General features: G+C 46.2%; 1 protein-coding gene across 5 annotated transcripts in view; it reads right to left on the reverse strand.

The window, feature by feature from the left end:
* The window catches only part of LOC119465322 (uncharacterized), a 95,936-nt gene that overhangs the window by 67,608 nt on the left and 6,005 nt on the right, over nt 1-22,323 (reverse strand). For 3 of the 5 annotated variants that reach the window (XM_037726123.2, XM_049656349.1, XM_037726124.2), the window contains exons 4-7: nt 19,226-19,286; nt 16,560-16,597; nt 14,277-14,363; nt 7,647-7,725 (exon numbers count right to left, since the gene is read on the reverse strand). In XM_037726123.2, coding sequence (XP_037582051.1) covers nt 7,647-7,725; nt 14,277-14,363; nt 16,560-16,597; nt 19,226-19,286 — 265 coding nt within the window. The remainder of the gene's footprint in view (nt 1-7,646; nt 7,726-14,276; nt 14,364-16,559; nt 16,598-19,225; nt 19,287-22,323) is intronic. The other 2 variants (XM_049656347.1, XM_037726125.2) reach the window with 1 other exon arrangement.

Consider the following 22,323-nt stretch of genomic DNA (forward strand, 5'->3'; position numbering starts at 1 on the left):
GATTGTCTACGCCCTCAAATCATATAATCCGCTTTTGTGCTCGCACCACCTACACATATATATGACATGGAGCTAAACGTGGCCGATAGCTTTTTTTTTTGCAACGTTGCCAGCAACTACAATTCTCAAGCATTTAAAAATGAATAAGTTGAACGTTCTTTTTTTTTCAAGAAGCGATGCATTTAAAAACGAAAACACAATAATTTGTATAGTGAATGTCTCACTTTCTATTACTTCATTTGTTCGCAATCGTTCTTCGACCAGAATACTCATTTGGTACAGAAACGCACTGAAATGAGTTCAGCGAACAAATTTATTTGCAGAAATCGTTTTCCTCTAATCACATAAGATATCCCCATGGAGCAAACTACTAATCACAATAAGTGAAGATGTAATTAGATGCGAATGAGAGTAAACCTTCTCATGTGACAGGGTTATCAGTCTGCAATGCGTTTACGATCGGTCCGCAGTATTCTCCAGACGGAAATCTACAAAGTGGCCACAGGCCACGTATAGTTATATCCCATTAAACACGTTCATGTCATAGTCCCCTTCAACTCGATACGTCGGGGTGAGCCGAAGCTGTCAGCGAGCTTGTCCGTTAATGCAACATAAGTGAGGCGTGGTTTCTGGCTGCTGCACCACAGTGTAGGTAAATGTTGCTCACACAGAAATTGAGGAAAGCTTCAGAGCCTCGCATCGTCTACTGTTTCCACATACTTTTTCTTAGGCGACAAGCCCGCCCTTCTCGCCATGGATTTCTGCCTCACACAAAACGATGTTAGACACTTGAAGCAATGAACCTCTTTTGCCCTAGAATATTATAGAAGCCACTGGGTCTGCCAAAAGAGCCTACATGGCAGAATGCTGCTACGAAGTAAGTCTTGAAGGCGCATTTCGGGGCTCGGTTAATGCCAGAAAGGTTTACTAATGGACTGAAACGGCAAGAGCAAAACCTCACGGCGCATGCTCAGTTCCAGGCACTGCAGCCACGATGAACTAGCTCGAAAGAGACTGGTCACGGTAACGTTTGGTTGTGCTGAAGTTAACTTCTCACTGAATGTGAAAGTTTTGAAAGGTTACCATAGGTCAGCGCAAAAGAAGTAATAGATCATCGGAGATAATTGTAGCCAATCTTGTGATGGCTGCTCCTTGACTGAATTTTGGGGATGCACTTTTTTTCCTCAAGTATTTCAAAACACAGTTGTTAGGCGAAATTGGGCTCGATAGAGCATTACACATTTCAAATTACTGAGTGGCCGAAATATCAAGGAACTAGAATAACAAAATAAAAAGAAATGCTCAATACGGCAGAAATAAACTGAGTACTGCGACATAAACTCGAATACGCTTCACGTTCTTAGAATGGTTCTAACTAAATAGTCTGTAATGAATGCCTAACAATGTTTACATTGTATACATCCTTCATTTATGTAGAGACCATATTTCAGAATATATTTGATAAGCACAATTTGAATGTCTTGCCATGGCTACCTCAAGCGTGATTCTTGTTTTCAGCTTTGAAATAAAGGCCATAATATACAAACAAATTAACCTGATGCGCCACTTCCGTGCCGGTGCAGTACCTATCTTAACCATAATGAAAAAAAGTACCAGCCCTTCTACTGGGTTGGAGGTGGAAGACCAGCAAAATTTTAGTATGGTGGGAATTTTGTATTTTTATTTAGGACTATTAAGGGGTGATGGTGTAATTGGTTATTCCAACTATTAAAAATGAGAAATATACATGATATGGTGGTTGCTATGGTACACCGCCATAGGATGTACGGCAACGCTAAGGCACGTTCTTCATGAACACGACGTCTTTATACATCCGGTGTGTTGTAGTTGGTATAGTTGGTTCGTTTACACACGTCAACGGGAAGCGGTCGCGCATAAATGAAGTGAACTACTTTCCATCCGGGCGTGCAATGTCAACGTTGATGTCACCCGTCATTACGATAGATGCTTCGTCGTCGAACATAACCCATCCAAAGAAGTCTATTATGAATACTTCAATGTCTCTCTTGGTCGTCGCGGGTGAAACGTACACGACGGCGACACCCCCAACCATCGCACACCTTGACAGCACACGCTTCCGCGCGAGCGGAAACGATGGCATCGTTCGCCACCGGCATCCCGCATCGCTGGACTACACCAAGGAAATCGTTCCGCGCGTAGATGGCAACGCCTCCGGCGCCGATCACATTGCTGGCTCTGGTGTCGTTCGGGGCATATTTGACCAACGACCTTGTGTTCGACTAGGGCTTCCGAACCACAGGACGTACTATCAACCAAATGAAGTTTACGCACCAAGGGATCTGACAAAAAGCGGAATATCTCTGCAGCCTCAAAACGCAGCCTGGTATTACCATTTCCGGCCTCTACTGGTATATGCGAGCAACATTGTGATGTACGGTTCTACAGGCTACATATAAAGGCTGCTCGGATATTTAGTGTTTTCTGAGATACCGTGGTCCGTAAACTTTTTTGGTCGATAATACGTTCTGCTGCACACGCTCTTTCGCGGCGTTTGCGCGCCCATTCGCGATTCTCGTCACGCAGTCGCTCGTTGCGTTGTTCCTCGGAACGAACGGCACACGGCCTGGCCATCGTGAGTCGTAAGGGCAACTGATAAGAGCGCTAGAGCGATGCCCACATCACGGAACGGCTAAACGCCGTTGTCGCCACTTTTAGGGGACAGGCGGGCGAGAGTCTGGAGAGAGTCCGCGGCACAGGCGACAGAGCCCGGCAAAGCTGCGCGCATGCGCAGCAGTGAGAGAGCGGGCACACACACGCACAGTCCTGCGTGGCAGCCGCCAATCTCTTCCCCGACATCAGGCCGGCGTGCCGCGCCCTCCTCGCCTTCCTTCCATTTATCAGTGGCCCTGGCAATAGACGCAAGCGGAGCAGCCGGAGGGGCGAGGGAAAGCGCGCGCGTCAGCAGCCGAGGAACGCCGCCGGCCTCGCTAGATCGCCGAGCATTTAATCCATTGCGCCACAAACGCATTTGCAGAGAGCTACACAGACGCGCCTTATATATCTAACACTCCTCCATGTACCCGCGCTCTTGCTCGGGGCGGTGCCGCCGCCTACGAGCAGAAAAGAGAAGTACTGCATTATGACACTAACGCGCACCGACAGTGAACGCTTCGGTGGTCTCAGCACTTCGACGCCTCGATGCCAGCATTCGAAGGGACGCTGGCATCAAGAAGCACTACCAACGCCACCTAGGTGGCGTTCACCGTACTCAGCACAGCGGAGCGTGGCTTCCGCAATTAGCTCTGAAAATGTTTCTGAAGTTGATCGCGGAGGCTGCAATTACGACGCGCTGTACGCGCTGATTTGACTCGGTGACGATTCAGTTACGTGCTTTGTCTTGCGCGTTGTATTAGTGTGTCAGTTACGTGCTTCGTCTTTCGCGTTGTGCTAGCGTGTGCAGCGTAGTGCAGCTTCCATATGCACGACGGTTGCTCATGGTCATCGACGTTGGTAGTCGTGATGGAGGAGACGTGCCACCAGGCGTCAGCGTGGGTGCATCAACGCCTAAGGGCGCTTTAGCCACAAAACACCAATAGACATTATATATCAATGTGCAATAAACATTACACTACTTCTGTGAAGACACGTTTCACTTTCGTGTTCTATACCGATTCCTATATAAGAGGGATCAACCACATTTTTTTCTACACACGGACACGATACTCGGGGACTGAGCCCTTAACAGCTTAGCTGTCAAAAGTTACAGTGTGTGACTCAACTGCCAGTAACATCGTATTGACAGGCAATTAATCCTAGCGTGGCCTGCAAAATTCCTGCGAGCGGTGAGCGTCGCGCCTCAATGCCAGATTTTTATAAACAGTTAAGCAAAGTGTCAAAGCTAAGATAATATAAAATTGCAGCGAAGGTAATATAAAATTGCAGCGCAACCTTTTATGTGCCACGTGAGGCCAACCCTAATGGGGGTTAGAGTGTAGCTGCTACCTCGAAGAAATTACGCCGGCCTTATTTACGACGAAAATAGTGAACTCTACATGCGGAATTCGTTCGTAGAATTTTTGAGAGCAGCACTGCCGCGGCGTGCAAGTTGCAACCAGGTTCGCTTTTAGTTAGTATTTTACCGGTTCCCTTTTGAACGCCAATTGAGGTAGAGAGAAGTGAGAACGGGTAATATGGCGCATATGATAAATATAGATGCTTTTACGTGTGCTCTAAGCAAGCAAGGAAGGAAGGAGGAATCGATGGAAAGACAGGGAGGTTAGCCAGTTCTCAGAACGGCTGGCTACCCTGTGCTGGAGAAAGGTTGCAAGGGGAATAAAAGATGATAGAAAAGAGATGTTAGAAGAAATAACGGAAAGAAGAGCACAAGAAATGGAGAATATGGCACTGCTTAAAGTCTGTCTCTAAGACCAGTCCACCGCAAGAAGCGTAACAACGCTTTAAAAGCATTCTGTTCTGAGAATGGTCTCGGCCAGTGTCCCAGTACCCTTTCCTCTGACAAAGGGCGTTTATCAAGTCCTCCCTAACAATCTTGAATATTCTTTCCTGGGCGCACTAAATCGGGGACACTCACAGAGAAGGTGGGCGATTGTTTCCTCGCAGCCACAGTTATCGTTATAGAGCTGTTGGCCATTCATATCCGAAATGAGTAAGCATCGGTGAAGGCCAGGCCAAGCCACAAGCGGTACAGAAGCGTCCCCTCAGCAATAGATATTCCAGACAGAAGACGGAACTGTAGATTCGGATGCAAGTTGTGGAGACGCGCCTTAGTAAATTCCGTCGAGTTCCATTGTGCAAGTGTAAGTTCACGCGCGAGCGAACGAAGCCCTGTAGCTACGTCTGTTCTGGATAGGGGTATAGCTGCACAGTAGAGACCATCATGAGATCGAGCGGCATTATCTACACGGTCGTTTCCGTAGATACCGCAATCGCCCGATATCCAATGATACGCTATGGTGTGTATCGTGTGTTTTTTCTCTATTGCGTGATGATGAAGAAATCTTAAGTAAGCGACTAATTGTTTACTCGGTTCATGCCGAAATGGCGACGTAATGCACTGGAGAGCGGCCTTGGATTCGGAGAAGATTGGTCATGCCTGAGATGGTTCTTCAATTAGGAACTCCAGAGCAGCACAGAGGGCGCCGAGTTGTGCAGCCGTCGATGATGTAAAACGCAGTGTATTGAATTTTTGGGTGACGGACTTCGTAGGGACAACCACTGCTCCTGCGGAGCTTGCCGAAGCAACTGAGCCATCGGTGTAAATGTGAAGGCGTCCGTTGTGTTTGGGATGCAGGAACGGTAGCGTGGCTTGTTTTAGGGCGATATATGACCACTGTATTTTCTTTTGGATTCCAGAAATGGTTAGGAGGGCTTCAAGGGGATGTAGGCACCACAACGGTAATGATGGTCTTGCTGCAGGCGTGAAGTTCGAGGAATGCACTGCATAGTGCGAAGCAATAATGTCGCTGAACGCAGAGTGTGGCCTAGAAGTACGAAGTGAAGCAAGCTGGTGTGATGGAATTTGGGCTTTCGCCTGATGTGAATTTTTAAGGCATCGACGCGAATATATGTTGTGATTGGGTGTGAGTCGCTGCTGAAGATACACATCTCGGAAGGCCACGGCAAGGTCAGTGCTTTAGCTTGAATTGACTGGAGAACGTGTTCGTTTGGTCTTCGGGTCCTGCCCGGCACAGGTAAGCTGTAGCCCATGAACCCGAGGAAAAGATCAGAATAAAGTTGAAGTATTGCTCGTACAGATGCACCCCACGATTTTCCCGCAAGAAATCTTAGCCCGTGGGGGATGATGGCGAGTTTCGTTTTCATGTAGGCAATCTGAGGGCTCCAGGACCGGTCGCGATCTATTATTACTCCCAGAAAGCGATGGGCCTTCTCATAACTAATAGCCTGTCCATTGCGTTTAATGACGTATGGGCCCATCGCCTTGTGCTTGAACGCAACCAGCGAGGACTTCTCGGATGACAGCTCTAGTCCCCGTCCTTGAATGTTGTTTTATGTCAGTGTAGCCGCTCTCTGAAACCTTGCACGTACGTGAAGCCGCGTCACCGCTGATGCCCAGATGCAGATGTGTCCTGTGTATATGGACAGATGCGCGGACCACGGAAGTACATCAACAAGGACGATGAGCGCAAGAGAGTGGTGCTCAGGACTCCACCTTGAGGCACACCACGACATATACAATGGAGCGTTGTTCTACCATCTTCTGTCTGTACAAAGAGAGTTGTGCCCTTCAAACAACTAAATTTATTGGTAAACACAGCCCCCCAATCCAATTTTCCCCAATGCATCCAGAATAGCTTCATGCGATACATTGTCGTATGCGCCTTTCCCTTCCGAGAACATCACCACAGATAATCTCTTTAGGCTTTTTTGTTGCTGCACAGACGAGACAAGGCCAATCACGTTATTTATAAAGGACCGTCCACGCCGAAAGCTGGTCATAGCATCAGGGTATATCTCGGCATGCGCCAGGTACCACTCTAGGCGAGTCAGTACCATCCTCTCCATCAACTTTCTAAAGCAGCTGGCAAGTAGGATGGGCATTAGGAGGCCCGATCCAGGGGAGATTTACCTGATTTGGGCAGAGGAATGAGGCGGCTGGACTTCCACGAAGGAGGAACAAATCCGTTGCATCACGAGTCGTTGTATATACGATTAGAAGGGCACGCCGAGTTTTTTGACCGAGCTTACATAGAGCCATGTAGGTGTCATCGTCAGGTCCAGGTGATGAGGAACGTTTGCATGCTGCCAAAGATGCTTGAAGCTCTTCTACAGAGGACAAATTGTCCATCCGGGAATCTTTTGACATCGGCGCGTTTCTTCGATTACTCGCGTGGAACGCGGACCCCTTGCCAGCAACCCTCGCGCAGAAGTATTCTGCTATTTCAATTTCGCCACGACCTTGGTGGAGAACAAGGCTCTTGAAAGGGCGATGCTGCTGTGGAAATGTTCGTAGGCCGCGGACAATTCTCCATATTGGTAATAGAAGCTTGCGTGGATCAAGCGACTCACATAAAGACTTCCGCCTTAGAGACTGAAGTACACTGATGCGACGCAGAAACTTTTGCAGACCTCTTGCCTTACTCAAGTCGTAGATTGATTTAGTGCGCCTATACCGGTCGTTCGGCACGACGACGGATTGCTCGGAGCCGCTCCAATACCGCTTCGATGCGATGAAGGTGTAAAATTATAGACAGTGTCTTGAGTGACAGCTTTGATTATGCCCTCTAAGTTTTCAAGAGAACCTTCTTCATTTTCCTGACACCGCTAAATGTGATCTTTAACATAGTATGAAGGTATCTACCTGAAATATCATAGCTGGAAAGTTAGTATAATAATAATGACAAACAAATCACTTTGGAGCAACACAAAAAGCACCACGTGGAAGTTTCTTTAGTTCCCGTTAACAACGTGCACTTGGTTTTGTATGCATTAAAGCGTCGATTAGAAAAAATGGTGCATGATAGCTGGGGTCTCTTGTATATATCTTAAATCTCGCAAATATTAGTGCCAGTACATGTGAGATACTTTCATTGTGACCATTATTATGCGATGAGAAACTCGTTGACATTTCAGTCATTTATCTCCTGAGCACCTCAGTTCAATGAGAAAATTAGATATATACTTACTTAAATCGTAGCCCTGTCTGCAGACGCCGTTTTGGCACAAGCCTGCTCCTCCAATGGGTTTTCCGCGTTGGTTTAATGTCTGTGTTCGTCGATACCACTTACTTAAGAAACCATGCGAAAAGCACTCAGTATGATATTTATCAATTCATCGCTAAGCAGAAGCACACAGCAGTATTTTCTCTAAGTAAATGCTTTTCACGGATAAAAAGAACGGTTTGTGGTGACACATTTCTCGTCAGTATAAATTGTATTGGGAAGGGGAGATGAACATTTTAAATATAACCTCAAACAGACAAGCAGCGCTAAACCAGAAAACGACGATCTGCTCTAGCACGAAATGTTGTCTTCGGTGGCGCCACTGACTTTTTCTTCCTCCTTAACAGTCCGCAGCAATGTTTGATTTGATAGCAGTCCGTTTGAGGGGCCTTGTATGGGGCCACATATTACCTCGCCCCTAGGTCAAAATTGCGGGTGGGCGAATATTTCAGCTTTCGAATACGAATCAAATATATCTATATACTAACTAGTTGTATTAGTATCCAAAAAATGCCTATTCAGTATTTTGCACTATCTGAAATTAAATAAATATTTGTTTTATTATAAGACATAATAACACGCGAAAAAATTACCACTGGTTTTGTAGGAATTCATAGATGAAATCTATAATGCAATGCATGCTTCAGATTTTGCGGCGGAAGCCGTTAGCAACCAGTGAGTTTAGTGTTTTTGACAGTCAAGCCATGTAGCATTTCCATCTATTATGTTACGACCAATCATGCTCCCCTTGAAGCTGACCCTCTTTATATGTTTACAGCCCACAAGTCTTAAGGCATGTTCGCACCGAAGGCGGAGCGGCCAAAGCGGGCAAGCGGAACGCGGGCAAAACCTCCTGGCCAGGCGGGTAAAGCGGGCGGAAGACGAGGCGGCCAGCCCGATCGCTCTGGGAGCGATTTTTTTCCGTCCGCCGGAGCTATCCGCTTTGCCACAGCTTAATCGGAGCGCCAGACACGGTCGCGCTGGTGTATCTCGGCGTGAGATTTGCGCGCCGGCGGACTACCGCTGCCACGAGATAGCGACACGTTCGCCGCGAACGTGCTAGATGCCCCGCCTCCTAGGCGGCGCGGACAGCTAGGCAAGCCTAAAATCCCTATATAGTAAAAGTACTGCCATCTACTCTTTCCTCCGCCGTCTCCTCTCCTGAAGAGCTTGCTTTTTTCTTTATTTGTTTTGCTTGTGAAAGCAACTCGACGGTGACGGCCCTAGTAAGTCCACGTTGAAACTTTCAGGCAGGGCGCGCACCGCCGCCGCCGCCGGAGACTGCGGCTGCGCAGAGTGACTTTCAACATGGCTCTGAGGCAGGAAAAAACAAAATCTAAAGAAGTCAAAGCGCGCGCTATCATCGTCCAATCGGAGATACAGCAGAGAGCTAAGTGGCGTTGGTTAAAGGATGGCGGTACTTTTCTTATATAGGGACTCTAGGCAAGCCGTCCGGTCTGAACAGGCCCGTGCGCTCGCCGCCTCGCCGCGTTGAAAATCGGCTTGGCCGCTTATGCACTCCGCTTTCGTTATGAACGTGCCTTTGCAGCAGCTTTCTTTCGTTTTCCCGTAATTTCACATTTTTTTTCGGCAAGTTACGTAGCTTTGTTGTAGAGCTTCGTTTCATATAACAGCCATTACTTCATGAAGAACTTGTGCAGAAAGGCGATTTGTGCCGCTTTTATTGTGATTAGCATTATCTGTAAGCTTTACGCAATTTCAGGGGATTATCTGCTTTTAACAAGCCATTTTGAACCAACTTGGGTCGCTAATTAGTTTGTGGTAAGCTTAGTGCTCCATCAGCCTCCAGTGCTAGAAAACAGGATTTGAAACCAACCGTCAGACCAAGTGCGGTGCAAATTAGGTGCCACTGGGTATGGTGCCGCACTTCTATGAACCTCTTTCACGCATGTTGGCACTGCCAATGGCTCAATCAGTAGGCACAACCTATATTTCTGATTTTGAGCACCAAATGACATTCTGTTATAGCTAGAAAGATCACTTGGAATTAACTTTAGTGCAAACTAAGTAATTCATTGCAACCGCAAGCCTTGTGTCTTCGTTTCCTTCTGTTGTCCTACGTGCTATCTTGCACTTTACTTCAAGTCCCTCAGAAACACCATTGATCATCATGAGCCAAGACAGGAGAGCGTCGTATTCAAGGCGAACACCGGAAAAATAGCCGCTTCCGTGGCCGATGGCACAAGAAAGGCTCGCGAGCATTTCGAGTGGGCTATGGTAGCGCTTATTTGTCGCTTGCGGACCACTCCGAGACCCCATTACCATTTAATACACTCTCACAATACGGAGAACAGCGTCGATGCAGCATATGCAAGTGCGAATCTGGTTAAAACTCGACCGACGCGCACTCCGCTTGGCGGTAAGACGAGAAATACACTAAATTGACACACCGCCATGCTCTTCTCAATTTATTCTGCAGCTGTGCAAGGGCAGCGTTCTACCGTTACGCGCATCTGACGAAAAATTTGACTGTTTCGGCATACCAGGAATGCAATTTCCAGCCGCTTCCAATTAACCAGCAGCAGTGCGGCTATACGGCCCATTGACACCCTCTGCAAAATCTTATTGCTACTCATTTCTCCTCAGCCGATCAGATAAAAAAAGGTCAATGTAGGTAATCCTATTTGCGTCAAAAGCAACTAAAAGTGACCTCATATAAATCAAGACAGCGTTTGACTGGGTCGTTCAAACAACCTGGCGGGTCACCCCTGATGTTTGTTTTGCATCCGTGGTTACGTCACCAGTACTTCAGAAGATCGGAAAAGAAAATCACGCAGAAACTCCACTGAGAGTTCTGTAAGTATGCGTTAGCTTTGCGCCACTTGCTCATCACCACGCAGCCCGGTGTTGCGGGCTGCGTGGTGATGAAACTACAGCGTTGCCACGACACCAACTGGTTCGAACGGCGGCGCAAGGTGCATTGATAACGGAAGTTCAGTACTGCTGGTGGCGGCGCCGGATGCACTGACGACGTTTCGATCATCATAAGCCGTTGTCGCTGTTTAACGCCTTGTCCATCCGCGTCGAACCATTATGAACCTTGATCGAAGGACTCCATCGGCGGTACGGGCCCATCAAACGTAATCTGGCACGGCCACGCGGACCGTATTTTGTAAGTGATCTGCGAAGTGCACATAGAGTGCCGACTGCTGATAGCTCCGCACACTTTTCTTGCCGCTTCGCGTTCAAGAGAGAAGCGCGGGCCCACATGTTGAAATCGATCTGCGAAAGGGGCAGGGTGCAGCCTGTGCTGAGACCTTGGCTAAGTAAGTATTCGCTCTTTCGTGCCGTCGCTTTCACAGCTTGTGAAAATATTGTTGCGCGAAGGACGAGTCAGTTAAACGAGAAACTGTTGACAGATTGACAGATTGCAGCAGCGGTTTCCGCGCTGACCGGTTGTATTCACAGCGCGAGCCCAGTTCGTTCTTCCTCCTCGTTTCTCCAGTGATCGCGCCCGCGCACCTTGTTCAAATGACCAAATACAACACGCGTGTAGCCTAATTCCCCGGCGGCAGAAGTGACGTCGCGTGAGCGCCTAAATGGAATCGCTGGAAGGTTGGCACTTCATCAGTCGTGTAACGTGCACGATATCACTGGACTAGGAAGCAGATGGGGCGCCAGGGGTGATTTAGTAGGTAACGGGAGTCACGTCACGAGGCACTCGGTATTGGCCTGTGTAGCGAGACACCAGATTTTCTGACAGGCCGACCTGACGCGACGGAGACCACTGAAGCACCAAAGAACCAGGCGGGAAGTGCACGGTCTCGGTGTTGCCGGTCGTACAAACGCCTTTGACTCTCTTGGGAGTTCAGAAGGCGGTCACGGGCAATTTCCCTTGCGTGGGTAGCGCGGGCGATGGCGTCAAGTGCATATTCAGTGGTCGGTGCCGCTTGAACAGGGAGGGTTGTGTCGAGGGGCAGTGCTGGTTCTCGGCCGAACAGAAGGAAAAATGGGGCATAACCGGCTGTGTTGTGGCGCGAGGAATTATACGCAAGCGCGACAAACGGCAGACCAAGGTCCCATTCAGTGCGCTCGGAAGAGACATACTTCGCGAGAATGTCTGTGAGAGTGCGATTGAGACGCTCCGTGAGGCCATTTGTTTGCGGATGGCATGACGTGGATAGCTTATGCCTCGTAGCACAGCAGTACAGGTAGTCTGCGATAACTTTTGATAGGAATGTCCTGCAACGGTTTGTGAGAAGTTCTCGTGGAGCTCCATGTAATAAAATCACGTCGCGTAGAAAAAAATTGCCGCCATCTATGACGCATCTTGTAGTAAGCGCTGGGGTGATGGCGTAGTGCGTGGCGTAATCCGTGGCCACAGCGCTCCACTTGTTCCCAGAGGTAGATAGAGGAAAAGGGCCAAGTAAGTCCAGACCAACCCGAAAGAATGGCTCCGCGGGAATGTCGAGTGGTTGAAGGTACCCGGCACGGAGCATCCATGGTGTCTTGCTTGGCTGGCATTTCTCACACGCTGCTACGTATCTTCGAACGAGGCGAGCAAGCCCTGACCAAAAGAAGCGTCGGCGGATGTGGTGGTGGGTACGCGACACACCGGGGTGGCCGGCAGTAGGGAGGTCGTGAAGTTAGTGGACAAAAGCCGAGCGAAGGTGTTTAGGGATCACAAGGAGTAATGCTGGGCCTTCGGGGTGAACGTAGTGGTGGTAGAGTACGCCATCTTGCAGTATGAATAAGCGAAGGGAACTGTCGGCAATAGACCATTCCAGGCGGTCAATGATGATACGCAAGGACAGGTCACGGCACTTCTCGTAGGCGACATGGAGCAGTGGGAAAACAGTGAACCCAGGCGTCGGTGTCAGTATCAGACGTAGAGGTCGGGTCTTGGACTGGGTAGCCAGATAGGCAGTCTGCGTCCTGGTGCTGGCGTTCCGACTACTGTGTAGGTATACGAGAGTGAAGTGTACTCATCATTCCTCAAGCGAAGGTGTTTCATTCTAGCATTTTTGAAAATATCTCCGTCATCACTTTTTCTTTTCCTCAAAGCTTAACCACCTTGTGCCGTTACCTATGCCTGTAACGGACCTGGTCGTATTAATCTGTTACCTGCTTTTCCCCCAACAATACTCTAAACGTCGCTTTCGTATCTCGACTGCTCTCGTATTCTTGTAGTCGCAGGGCCCAACGACCCAGCCGACCAGTAGGATCCTTGAGCGACGAAAGCCAACCGAGCTCATGATGGTCTGTGATTACTGAGCACGGCATGGCATATAAATATGGGCTGAACTCTGAAACAGCCCAGACGAGAGCAAGACATTCACGCTCGGTAATCTAATAGTTGCGCTCTGCACTTGTCAGGAGCCGGCTAGCGTAGGCTATAACACGGTGGTGTTACCTCGACAATACTTTCGGGACAATAGCGTAGTTGAATAAATTGACTTCGGCATTCAAGATAGAAGCATTTCGAAATCTGATATGGTCAACATGAAAGCAATGCAGTACAAATACTATCTTTCATTTCTCTGCAGCACCATCATGAAAACCAATTCATAATATAAAATTGCCTATGAAAGCTGCACACACTGTAATCTTTGTGGGACGCCAACAGGAATTGGCCAATTACCACAGTGCTTGTATTAAATCGCGAATCACTGTTCTAACGACAAAGACAAAAATAATGAAGATATTTCATTTTCATTCATAGTTGCTCATCCATGGCCCCGGGGCCTTCCCTAAGTCAGAAATGCTTATCAACTTTCGAACAATCAAAATATAGCAGAAATCATTAAACCGCCCACCAGTAAAGCGTTGCCCGAATGCCTTCGGCACTTGATCATTCCGTTTAGATTGTCTTTTTTACCTTCATGTACATGCAGCGCCCTGCCGCTAAACAATCGTAATCTCTTTACGACGTCCAGTATTTCTTTTCCAAAGTACATGGATGCGCAAGGAGGCAGTAGCAATGTTTATCGCGGAAATTCTTTTGGATCTTGCTGATCCTGGAACTGCCGCTGAGGGTTCTGCACCAACGATTGGTGAATTTGTCTGATATCAAATTTGATCCTTGGTCTATTTCTATAAGGCTCTGGAAATAGTAACACGTGGGAACAACTTTTTCAGTGTATTTGGGGCAAATTCACATTCACGTCCGTCACATCACGTGGCCCTAATGCACATTTACATTGCCTTATTCTGATGTCTCATGACCCATATTAACATTTTTCAATTACGCATGCTAAGGTAATAAATTGCGTGCTACACTAGACATATCGGGAAACCTTATATCGTTCCGTAATAATTTCAAAGCAGAGCACGTAGTTAATAAATAGAAAATAACACCTCAATAAATCTAGAGATGAAACTGTTAGCACTGAACGAAAATACAATTTTCCCGAATAGGTAGAAATTCAATATTGGCATCATTCCTGCAACATCCTTTAACCTGCGTAAATAAAAGGCATAAGAAGTGCTCACTACCGGTAAAACACGTTGTGGGGCTAGTTGGTGCATTATTTTCTAAAGATGAAGTGGCAACAGTGACAGCACACTAAGAAGGAACAAATACAGGACAAGGCGCTACTTGCAACTGTTTAATATAGTCAAAGGTGTACTTACTACACAAGGTGTCCGATCCCTGTAGGCGACGATCCTCGGCCCGTAGCCCTCCGAGCATGTGAAATTGCATGTAGTTGCGTATCCTCCCTGCAATACACACACACACACACACACACACACACACACACACACACATATATATATATATATATATATATATATATATATACCAACAGGCATAGACACCACCTAAAGATGGTTTATTGGGCATTCAATGTTTTGCACAAATTAGGAAGCGAGAACACAGGTACACACACCGCAAGCGGAAAAGCAAACAAGAGAGCCTGGCCCTGCTTTCTTTATTTTCTAACGTCGTATATTTGCGTGTGGGTGTCTTGGAGGGGGGAGGGCAGAGGGGGGAGGGAGCTTATTTGCTAGACCAAACAAACAATAAGTATCCCCACATTATGTCCTTGTATGTCATGCCTGAGATGTTTGTAAATATTCATTGTGTCATACAGTTATTCCCAAGAAAAGGGCATGATACAGCATATGTTGTGTCGCATTTTTTGTTGTGTTACATTTTCTGCGAAGACAACACTGTGAAAATATTACACTTCGTTACTTCGGAAGGGTGTAATTTTTGGCCAGTTGGTGATGTGTATCTGAGTACGGTGAAGCGCGAAAGACGAGACAAAGTGAGGCAAGACGGACGGGACGAGTGCTTGTAACGTCCGCGTTTGTTCGGTCGTTCCGTCGGTACGCATGTAACGTCGGTATATGTACGTCGTTACATGATAGACTAGCATTGTTGTTGATTTACTAATATTAAAAATTTGCAATAAGCCTTGAAAGGTATATCTGCCTAATTATTCCAGCAGTATATAAAAAATAAACGTTAATACCTGTAGATTACTCATACGGCATTTTTCTATCACGCCAAAAGTAAGTCGGAACGATGTAGAACAAAGTGGAACGCACTTTGACCCGGATGTTCTATTTTACCTACCTTAGCGGACCTTAGTTCATGGCTACAGCGGAAAGTTTTCTGACGGTACCTAATTTTTTTCAGCTTAAAAGCTACTAAACAGTTCGATAGGGAACACATAGTGGAAACAAAGAATTGGGCGAGCAAATTTTCTACTTTAACAGCGTAGACAGGGATTCAGGCTATCGGTGTGCTTACGTCGCATTTCCCAGTGTTGTCTCGCGGATGGCGCATGCGCGGCTCGTCCGCTGACGCTTAGATAGTTTTGCGTTTGGCTGGAAGAACGACGAAGCGAAGGGCACGCACCATTAACGCTACGCTCAATCGTGCCGGTACTATATAATCAATCTCGACACCTCTGATCATTTTACAAGGCTCTGACATTGCGTGTGGTCGACGCTCACGTGATTTTATTCAAGACCTGGTTGATTGCGTGTGGGCTCTGAGGCATAGTGATGTGGTTTGCAACTGGTTTTCTTCTGGGGGACACCTAACCCTTGTTGTAAATGAAGAATTGCTTGAATGATTGATTGATGAGTGCGTCGAAACTGCTGATGCTATCAGCACCTTCCCCATGTGGACATGGATCCCATTAGTATTAGGTACTTTGTCTTGCACTTGCGACAAGTGTTCCAAATTGATAAGTGCATGAACGCACGTTGAAGGAAGCAGAGCTTAATATCAAAAATAAACATTGCAATTTTAGGCGCAAACTCACGTGCACCTTCTCTAGTTATTCTCTTTATGAGGCCAATTTCCCCTACCTGCCCCCATGGCAAGTATTTTGAAAATTTTGGTAACCACTAGAAAGAACAGCACAAAACACATGTCAGTAATAGTATCTTCAAAAGTGTTACCTGGACGGGGTTCCTTTTGATTAACTTATAATCGGGCATGCAGTTGTTCATGCAACGGCTTCGTTATTTGAAATAAGCAACCAACAAAAAATGTGCAGTTGCGAAACTGCCCATATAAATAACGAGTTCACAAAGCCATCTTTACAGAGTGGTGGCCGATCGTCTGCACAATGGAACTACATTTGCTAAACGCCACGGGCGTTTAGACCCCCAAAACTTCCTCCATAGAAAAAGCTGGCATTATTTTAACAAACACTGCCGTTCTGAATACGAAACGCCGCAGCTTTAGTACAAGCCCCTCTATCACCACTTCAAGAACAAGGCGACCTCAGATTGTTCAGAAAAAAACTGAAATATAATTATCCCATTTTACATAGTTTGGTTGCCCTTAACGAAGCTTAAACACGTATCTGGCATGATCCATATTTTATTTGCAAATAAGATATGCCGCATTTCTCAATACCAATAAAATATTCAAAGATATGATGGTGCACTTACTTTGCGGTAGACATTGTCACACTTCCCAGGGCGGTAATCTGGTATAAAAACGACGATACTTTAGCCAAACTTCATGTAATCTCCATGTCATACCGCTCACCATTTTCAAATGGTAAGAGAAACAAAGAGCAATCATGGTTTCTATAATTTTGGCAAAAGAAAGGCTTTAAAACATACCAGCACTACACGAGGTGCCACTGATTTCCCTTTCGGACTCTTCTTTATCACTGTAAAAAGCTGCACAAAATCCTATATTTGGGGCTTCCCAGTATATTAACTACAAAATTTCTTAATTCTCTTGCAATCATTAGTAGTCCAACGTACTTGCGTAGCGTGCACAAAGTTACCGCAGCTGCTCCTGCACTGAGGCTCTTTAGTGCTATCAAACTCCGTTATGTTGTCGATTTTTGTTACTTCAACTTTTTCCGTCCATCAAAAAAAGCGTCGCAACCAGTCAGCGAGGGTAAAAAAATTCCAAAATATGGTGGATTTTCTCGCCGTTCATATTAGTGTGGAACAGCAAAGGGTGTAATAAAAAATATAGAAAATTTTAATGCGAGATATCTTCTCAATATTGATGTTTCAGCTCCATACTCGAGTCATAGGCGCAGGTTATGTAACCGCACGGCGTATTTCTGAGATGGGTATCTGGATACCCCTTATAACAACACGCCTCATCTATAGATCATCTAACGCTCCAGTCTTCGATAACAAAACCAATGGAAGCAAGAACTTCAGGTAGAACCCATCTCACGGTGAATGTCGATGTAAATACAATTAGCATTCCAGCAGTGTAGCGACATACAGTATTGCTGAAGAAAACTTTACGCAGAAGCTATACTAATCATTCCGAGATTCCCATTGCTTCGGCTGCAAGCGACACGCACTGTCTACATGATCGGCACATCTTGCTATGGCACTCGTTCCTCGGAGTCGGCCAAGACCATGGTGGCATTAGGAAGACTGTACGATGACTACGCAGTTACGACGATAGAATGACATCGCTGAAATGACGAAGGCGGTAATGACGACGACGGGTTGAAGCAAATGTATGATGACGAACATGTGACCACGATGGCGCGACGGCTATCGCGGGCCCAGAATCGAATGATGAAGTTGACGAAGAGGAAGGACGTGTGTCGAGTGAGCTCCTGAACAACACTTTGCAATGTGGTAAACACGATTTATATTATAGATTATGGACCTCAACGACTCGTGGCCGTCACCTAGGCCGGACCATTTGCCCGTCCCACAAACTCGCAGGCCCTTTCAATAAAGTTCATTGACTGACTTAAAGAGGTGCGGCCTAATGATAACGCATTCTCGTCGCATTTACCTTTAAATCATTACTGATTTTCTTTCTCTTTCTGCGTGCACACTCCTCTCACGCAAAAACCACAGGCTCTTTCGGATGTTTGACGCGGGAGTCACTAGCGAGTTTCTCGTGTGCTTTCCTATCGAAATCTCGAGCTTGTAAGACGCTGTGTCAGACGGCATGACCTGCCTTGGGTATTGACCCACATTCTTAGTACTTTCCTCGTTGCATCTATCACTATGTGGAAACTGGCATAGACCATGGGAAATATACGGGTACGTACGATTTCAAAACACTTAGTTGCTAATGACATCATAATTCGTGTATCGCTCGCTTACGCCTGTGAAATACCTATTCAGCACCTAATAATCACCATGTCGTATTATTTTGCTTGAACAATGAGTAGTTGTAATCATCACATTGCCGTGGCGCGATGGTTGTCACTATTGTTGTCTTGGTACTTCTGCCGTCACACGCACGTACATCCGTATCACACACATCCACTCTATTTAAATGAATGCGTTGGTGCCTCTGGCAATGCTTTGCGGAAGGCCAAACAATTCTTCATTACCACGTACCTGCAAAATTCTATCCATAATACTATTCGCACCGTGCGTGGGCTGGTTGCCTTTTTTTCTTTTGTAAGTAAATCATACCTCTCAGCGTTACCTGACCATAGTCACACAGATATAATACGTTAAAAAGCAGCAACAATCTGTTTATGGGCTTTTATGAGTTACACACGTTTTCTACGAAATTATTTCTACGAAAGAGCAACAACATGTGCGTCATCCAGTTTAACGTCTATCAGGTTCCGTCTCGTCTGCAGTGTGGTCAGAGGATTTGGCAGGCGAGTTGTCGATGCAGTAATGTAAATAGCAAATAAGACGCAGCCGCGCGCAATCCGTTAAAGTTTTTATTTGCCAAAATTTTCGATAAGGAAGTATATACAAAGGCAGAGCAAGAGTTGCTTGGTTATGTAATAATGCACCTTGTATTTTGCATTGGGTTCAACCAGTTCACTTGCCTTGAGTAATTGCGTTGCTCACCCGCTTTAAAGATTGTTGAAGCGTGCTTTAAGCTCGAGTATCCATCATGTCACTAATTTTATTGAACTGTATCGGCCTAAGCTTTTACTCATCACTTGAAAAATAAAAACGCCGTATTATTGTAGACAAACTATGCGTTCCTACTGTAAAGAATATTCTTCTAACGTTTTACAAGAAACCTTCAATTCTGTCAGATAGTCATTTCGCTTCCTCTTTTGCATATTACCGCCGTCGTAGCAACAAAGGCGCACATGACTCACAAGACAAAGTTGTAAGGAATTGTTAAAATTTCTAAAACTTACACCAAGGCACTTGGCACATTCCGTTCAAGCATTTTCCGTAATTGCCGCTTCCCCAGTTGAGCTGTACAATGGGGGCAAAATAAAACCATTATTACCATACTGGAAACAAAAAGAAAGGCGGCGTATACGTTTTTTAACAAAATAAATATCAGTTTAAGGCTTTATGTGTAGTAGATGCTACAATATTACATTCTTGGTAAACTTAATGGTCAAAAAAGTACAAAACTACGTAAAATGTTAGAAATATTGTGTCATGTACGCTTCACATGCAATGAGCAACTACTGAAGCACGAAGGTGCATTACCGTTTTGACAATTACCTGCCGCTACAAAAAGTTTACGCTTGAAAAAAGGCAAAGGTGACTTGGCGTAGATCGCCGATCTGTGTACCTCGAACTCCTCTTAATTTTCTCTTGAAAGATTAGCCATATTAAATCTAACCTTTCGCATTGCTTTAGGTTGTGCACACACTCCACTAAGATGGATTTATGATAAAATGATCCAGTCAATAATGCATTAAGACAATCATCTCGGTTCCATATCATATGAAAGTATGCTTTAAAACAGTACATTCAATTAAAATAGGCCCTGTTATCAAGCTTACATAACCATTTACCGAATGGCATTGTCGACAAGACTACTACTGTTTCACGGTTATCGCGTCAGTATTCCTTTCAGCAATGCGGTTGTTTTTATATATCGTGATCTAACCAAATCTTTAGCAAGAACGTGAAAAAAAGTAGATTGTACACATTCAAGCTTCACAACTACTGTTCGCAAGAAATATTACGCACAGTTTTCGACATCCTTTACAATGGGATTTGCATTGTATGGCTACTTCAGACGTTTTGAGCATATGTGTATCTCTATATCTATCTATATATCTATCTATATAGCCTCTCATGCAGACCCAATGGTCCAAGTTGTCGACGAGCTTGCGCACTACATATGTGCTCGTCTTGACGTCCTCATGGCCATTCCATCATCTACATTCCAGCTTCGTCATCTGAGTGTCGTCATGCCGTCGACATCATGCTGTCTACTCAAATCCACTCGTCCAAGTTGTATAATAGCTTGAGCCACTACGTTTGCGCTCGTAGTCGGGGTGCCGTAGTGGTCTTTGCAGCGTCGTGATTCTACCTTTGTCTTCCTACTCTCCCCATGTAATCGTCATCAAATTGCTGTGATGCGATCGTCGTTTTGCAGTGGTCATGTATTCGTGGACACACCATCATTGGGACGCCATTGTTGGTCTCTCCATCGTCGTCGCTCAATGTCCACCATTTGATTCTCGTCATGCCGTTTTTGTCACGTCTCCTACGCCGACGCAGCACCCAAGCTCTCAAATAGCCTGTGCCAATGGCATGAGCCACTAGGTATGCCGTCGTGTTCGGGATACCTTCGTGGTCACTTTACCGTCATCAGTGCACTTTTGTCATCCAACTTTCGTCATTTCATTGTCGTCCCGCCATCGTCCTCATACGGTCATGGATTCGTCATCACACCATGATCGTGAGGCCGTCGTGCTAGTTACGTCCTCGTCACTTCCGGTTCGTCGTTTATTCATGTCATGCCATCGTTGTCACGTTTTCTAAGCCTACGCTGTGCCCCAAGCTGTCGAATAGCTTGAACCACGAGTTCTATTCACTAGGTATGGACTCGTGGTCGCTATGCCGTCGTGGTCGTTCCATCGTCGTCACTGTAGTTCAGCATTCGACTCTCGTCATGCCGTGGTCGTCAAGTAATAAACCTCACACAATCTTGGGGATACGACGCCGTCAGGCCATCGTCGTCATTTCAGTGTCGTCAAAACTTGAGTAATGCCATCGTTGTTAAACAGTCGTTGTCAAGCCTCATAGTCATTTTGCTGTTTTTTATTCCAACTTTGTCATCCGCACCAATTTCGTCACGTCATCGTCGTCATAGCGCAGTCAAGCTGTTTTTTTACCATACCGATCACTTCAGAAACGTCATTCTATTGTGGTAACGCTGTCGTCCTCATACCGCCTTTGTCGTTTCATTGACGTGCTTACTGAAACATTTTTATTGTAATCATGCTGCAGCCATTCGGTCGTACTATGTCGCCGTTGTCACAACCCATACTCGCCATTGCATCATCGTCACAAAGATGCCCGCAACGCACGCGCTTTCAAGATACGGCTGGCGCGGCCGTGCCATATACGCAGCAGCCGCCGGAGTAGAACGCCCCCTTCCATTCCTCCCCTCTCCCCGGTGCCTTGGGTCCGACGGAAGACGCGAGCTTCCTCCCCGCTTTCCTCCCCTGCACGCGCGACATTGAGTTGTCATTGTCGACTCACCGTCGCATACATTTACTCGCACATGCAGCATAAGGTGCGCGGGGAAGATATTGTCACGGGGTGAACCCGGTTCGTAAATAGCGCAAGCAGAACCCGTCACTACCAGAGGTGGTCAACCCAGCGCGCCTCCACCTAACCTCCTTCTTTGCGACGCCTCGCTTCCTTTCTCCTCCACCTCCAACGATGGCTACCCAGCGTTGGAGGTAGAGCGTACAGCCTGTTGCACTCACCTTCCGTTAAAGTGTTCGGGACGAACGGTCGTAAATACGAGCATTCATTTTACAGCTGTGGCGGATGAATCTCGCAGTTTCAAGACACATGGATATTCAAATCTCTTGTGCATTTCGTGCAGTTCACAACAGATGATGTCAGTTGCTCTTTAATATTGCAGATAAATAGTACTAAGTGTTTCTCGGTCTCTTGGCACAACGTAGCGGAAAGGGCGTGCTGAAGGTGATGCCTATTCGACCTCGATTCAAAAAACGTTCAATGACGGCCTATCCGTGGCGTTCCCTGGTAAGTGGTGCATAGACTTCTATACATATTGCAGTGCAACAATGCTATGCAATGGTTACACCGTATAGAAAAAAAGAAAATATCAACGTTCAGTAATTACTTGCCACTATGCTTAAACTATGTCAGGATTGGTAAAGTTCTTAGGATTTTCGCCATTTAAAAGAAATATAAATTTGATGTAACGTATAATTGTCCCATCATATGGCCAAGCATAGCTGTAATCAATTGTATGAAAATGTCAAACACTTGATGAAGAAATTTTTCG

Source organism: Dermacentor silvarum, chromosome 9, assembly GCF_013339745.2.
Source record: "Dermacentor silvarum isolate Dsil-2018 chromosome 9, BIME_Dsil_1.4, whole genome shotgun sequence".
In the NCBI taxonomy this organism is placed as follows: Eukaryota; Metazoa; Arthropoda; class Arachnida; order Ixodida; family Ixodidae; genus Dermacentor; species Dermacentor silvarum.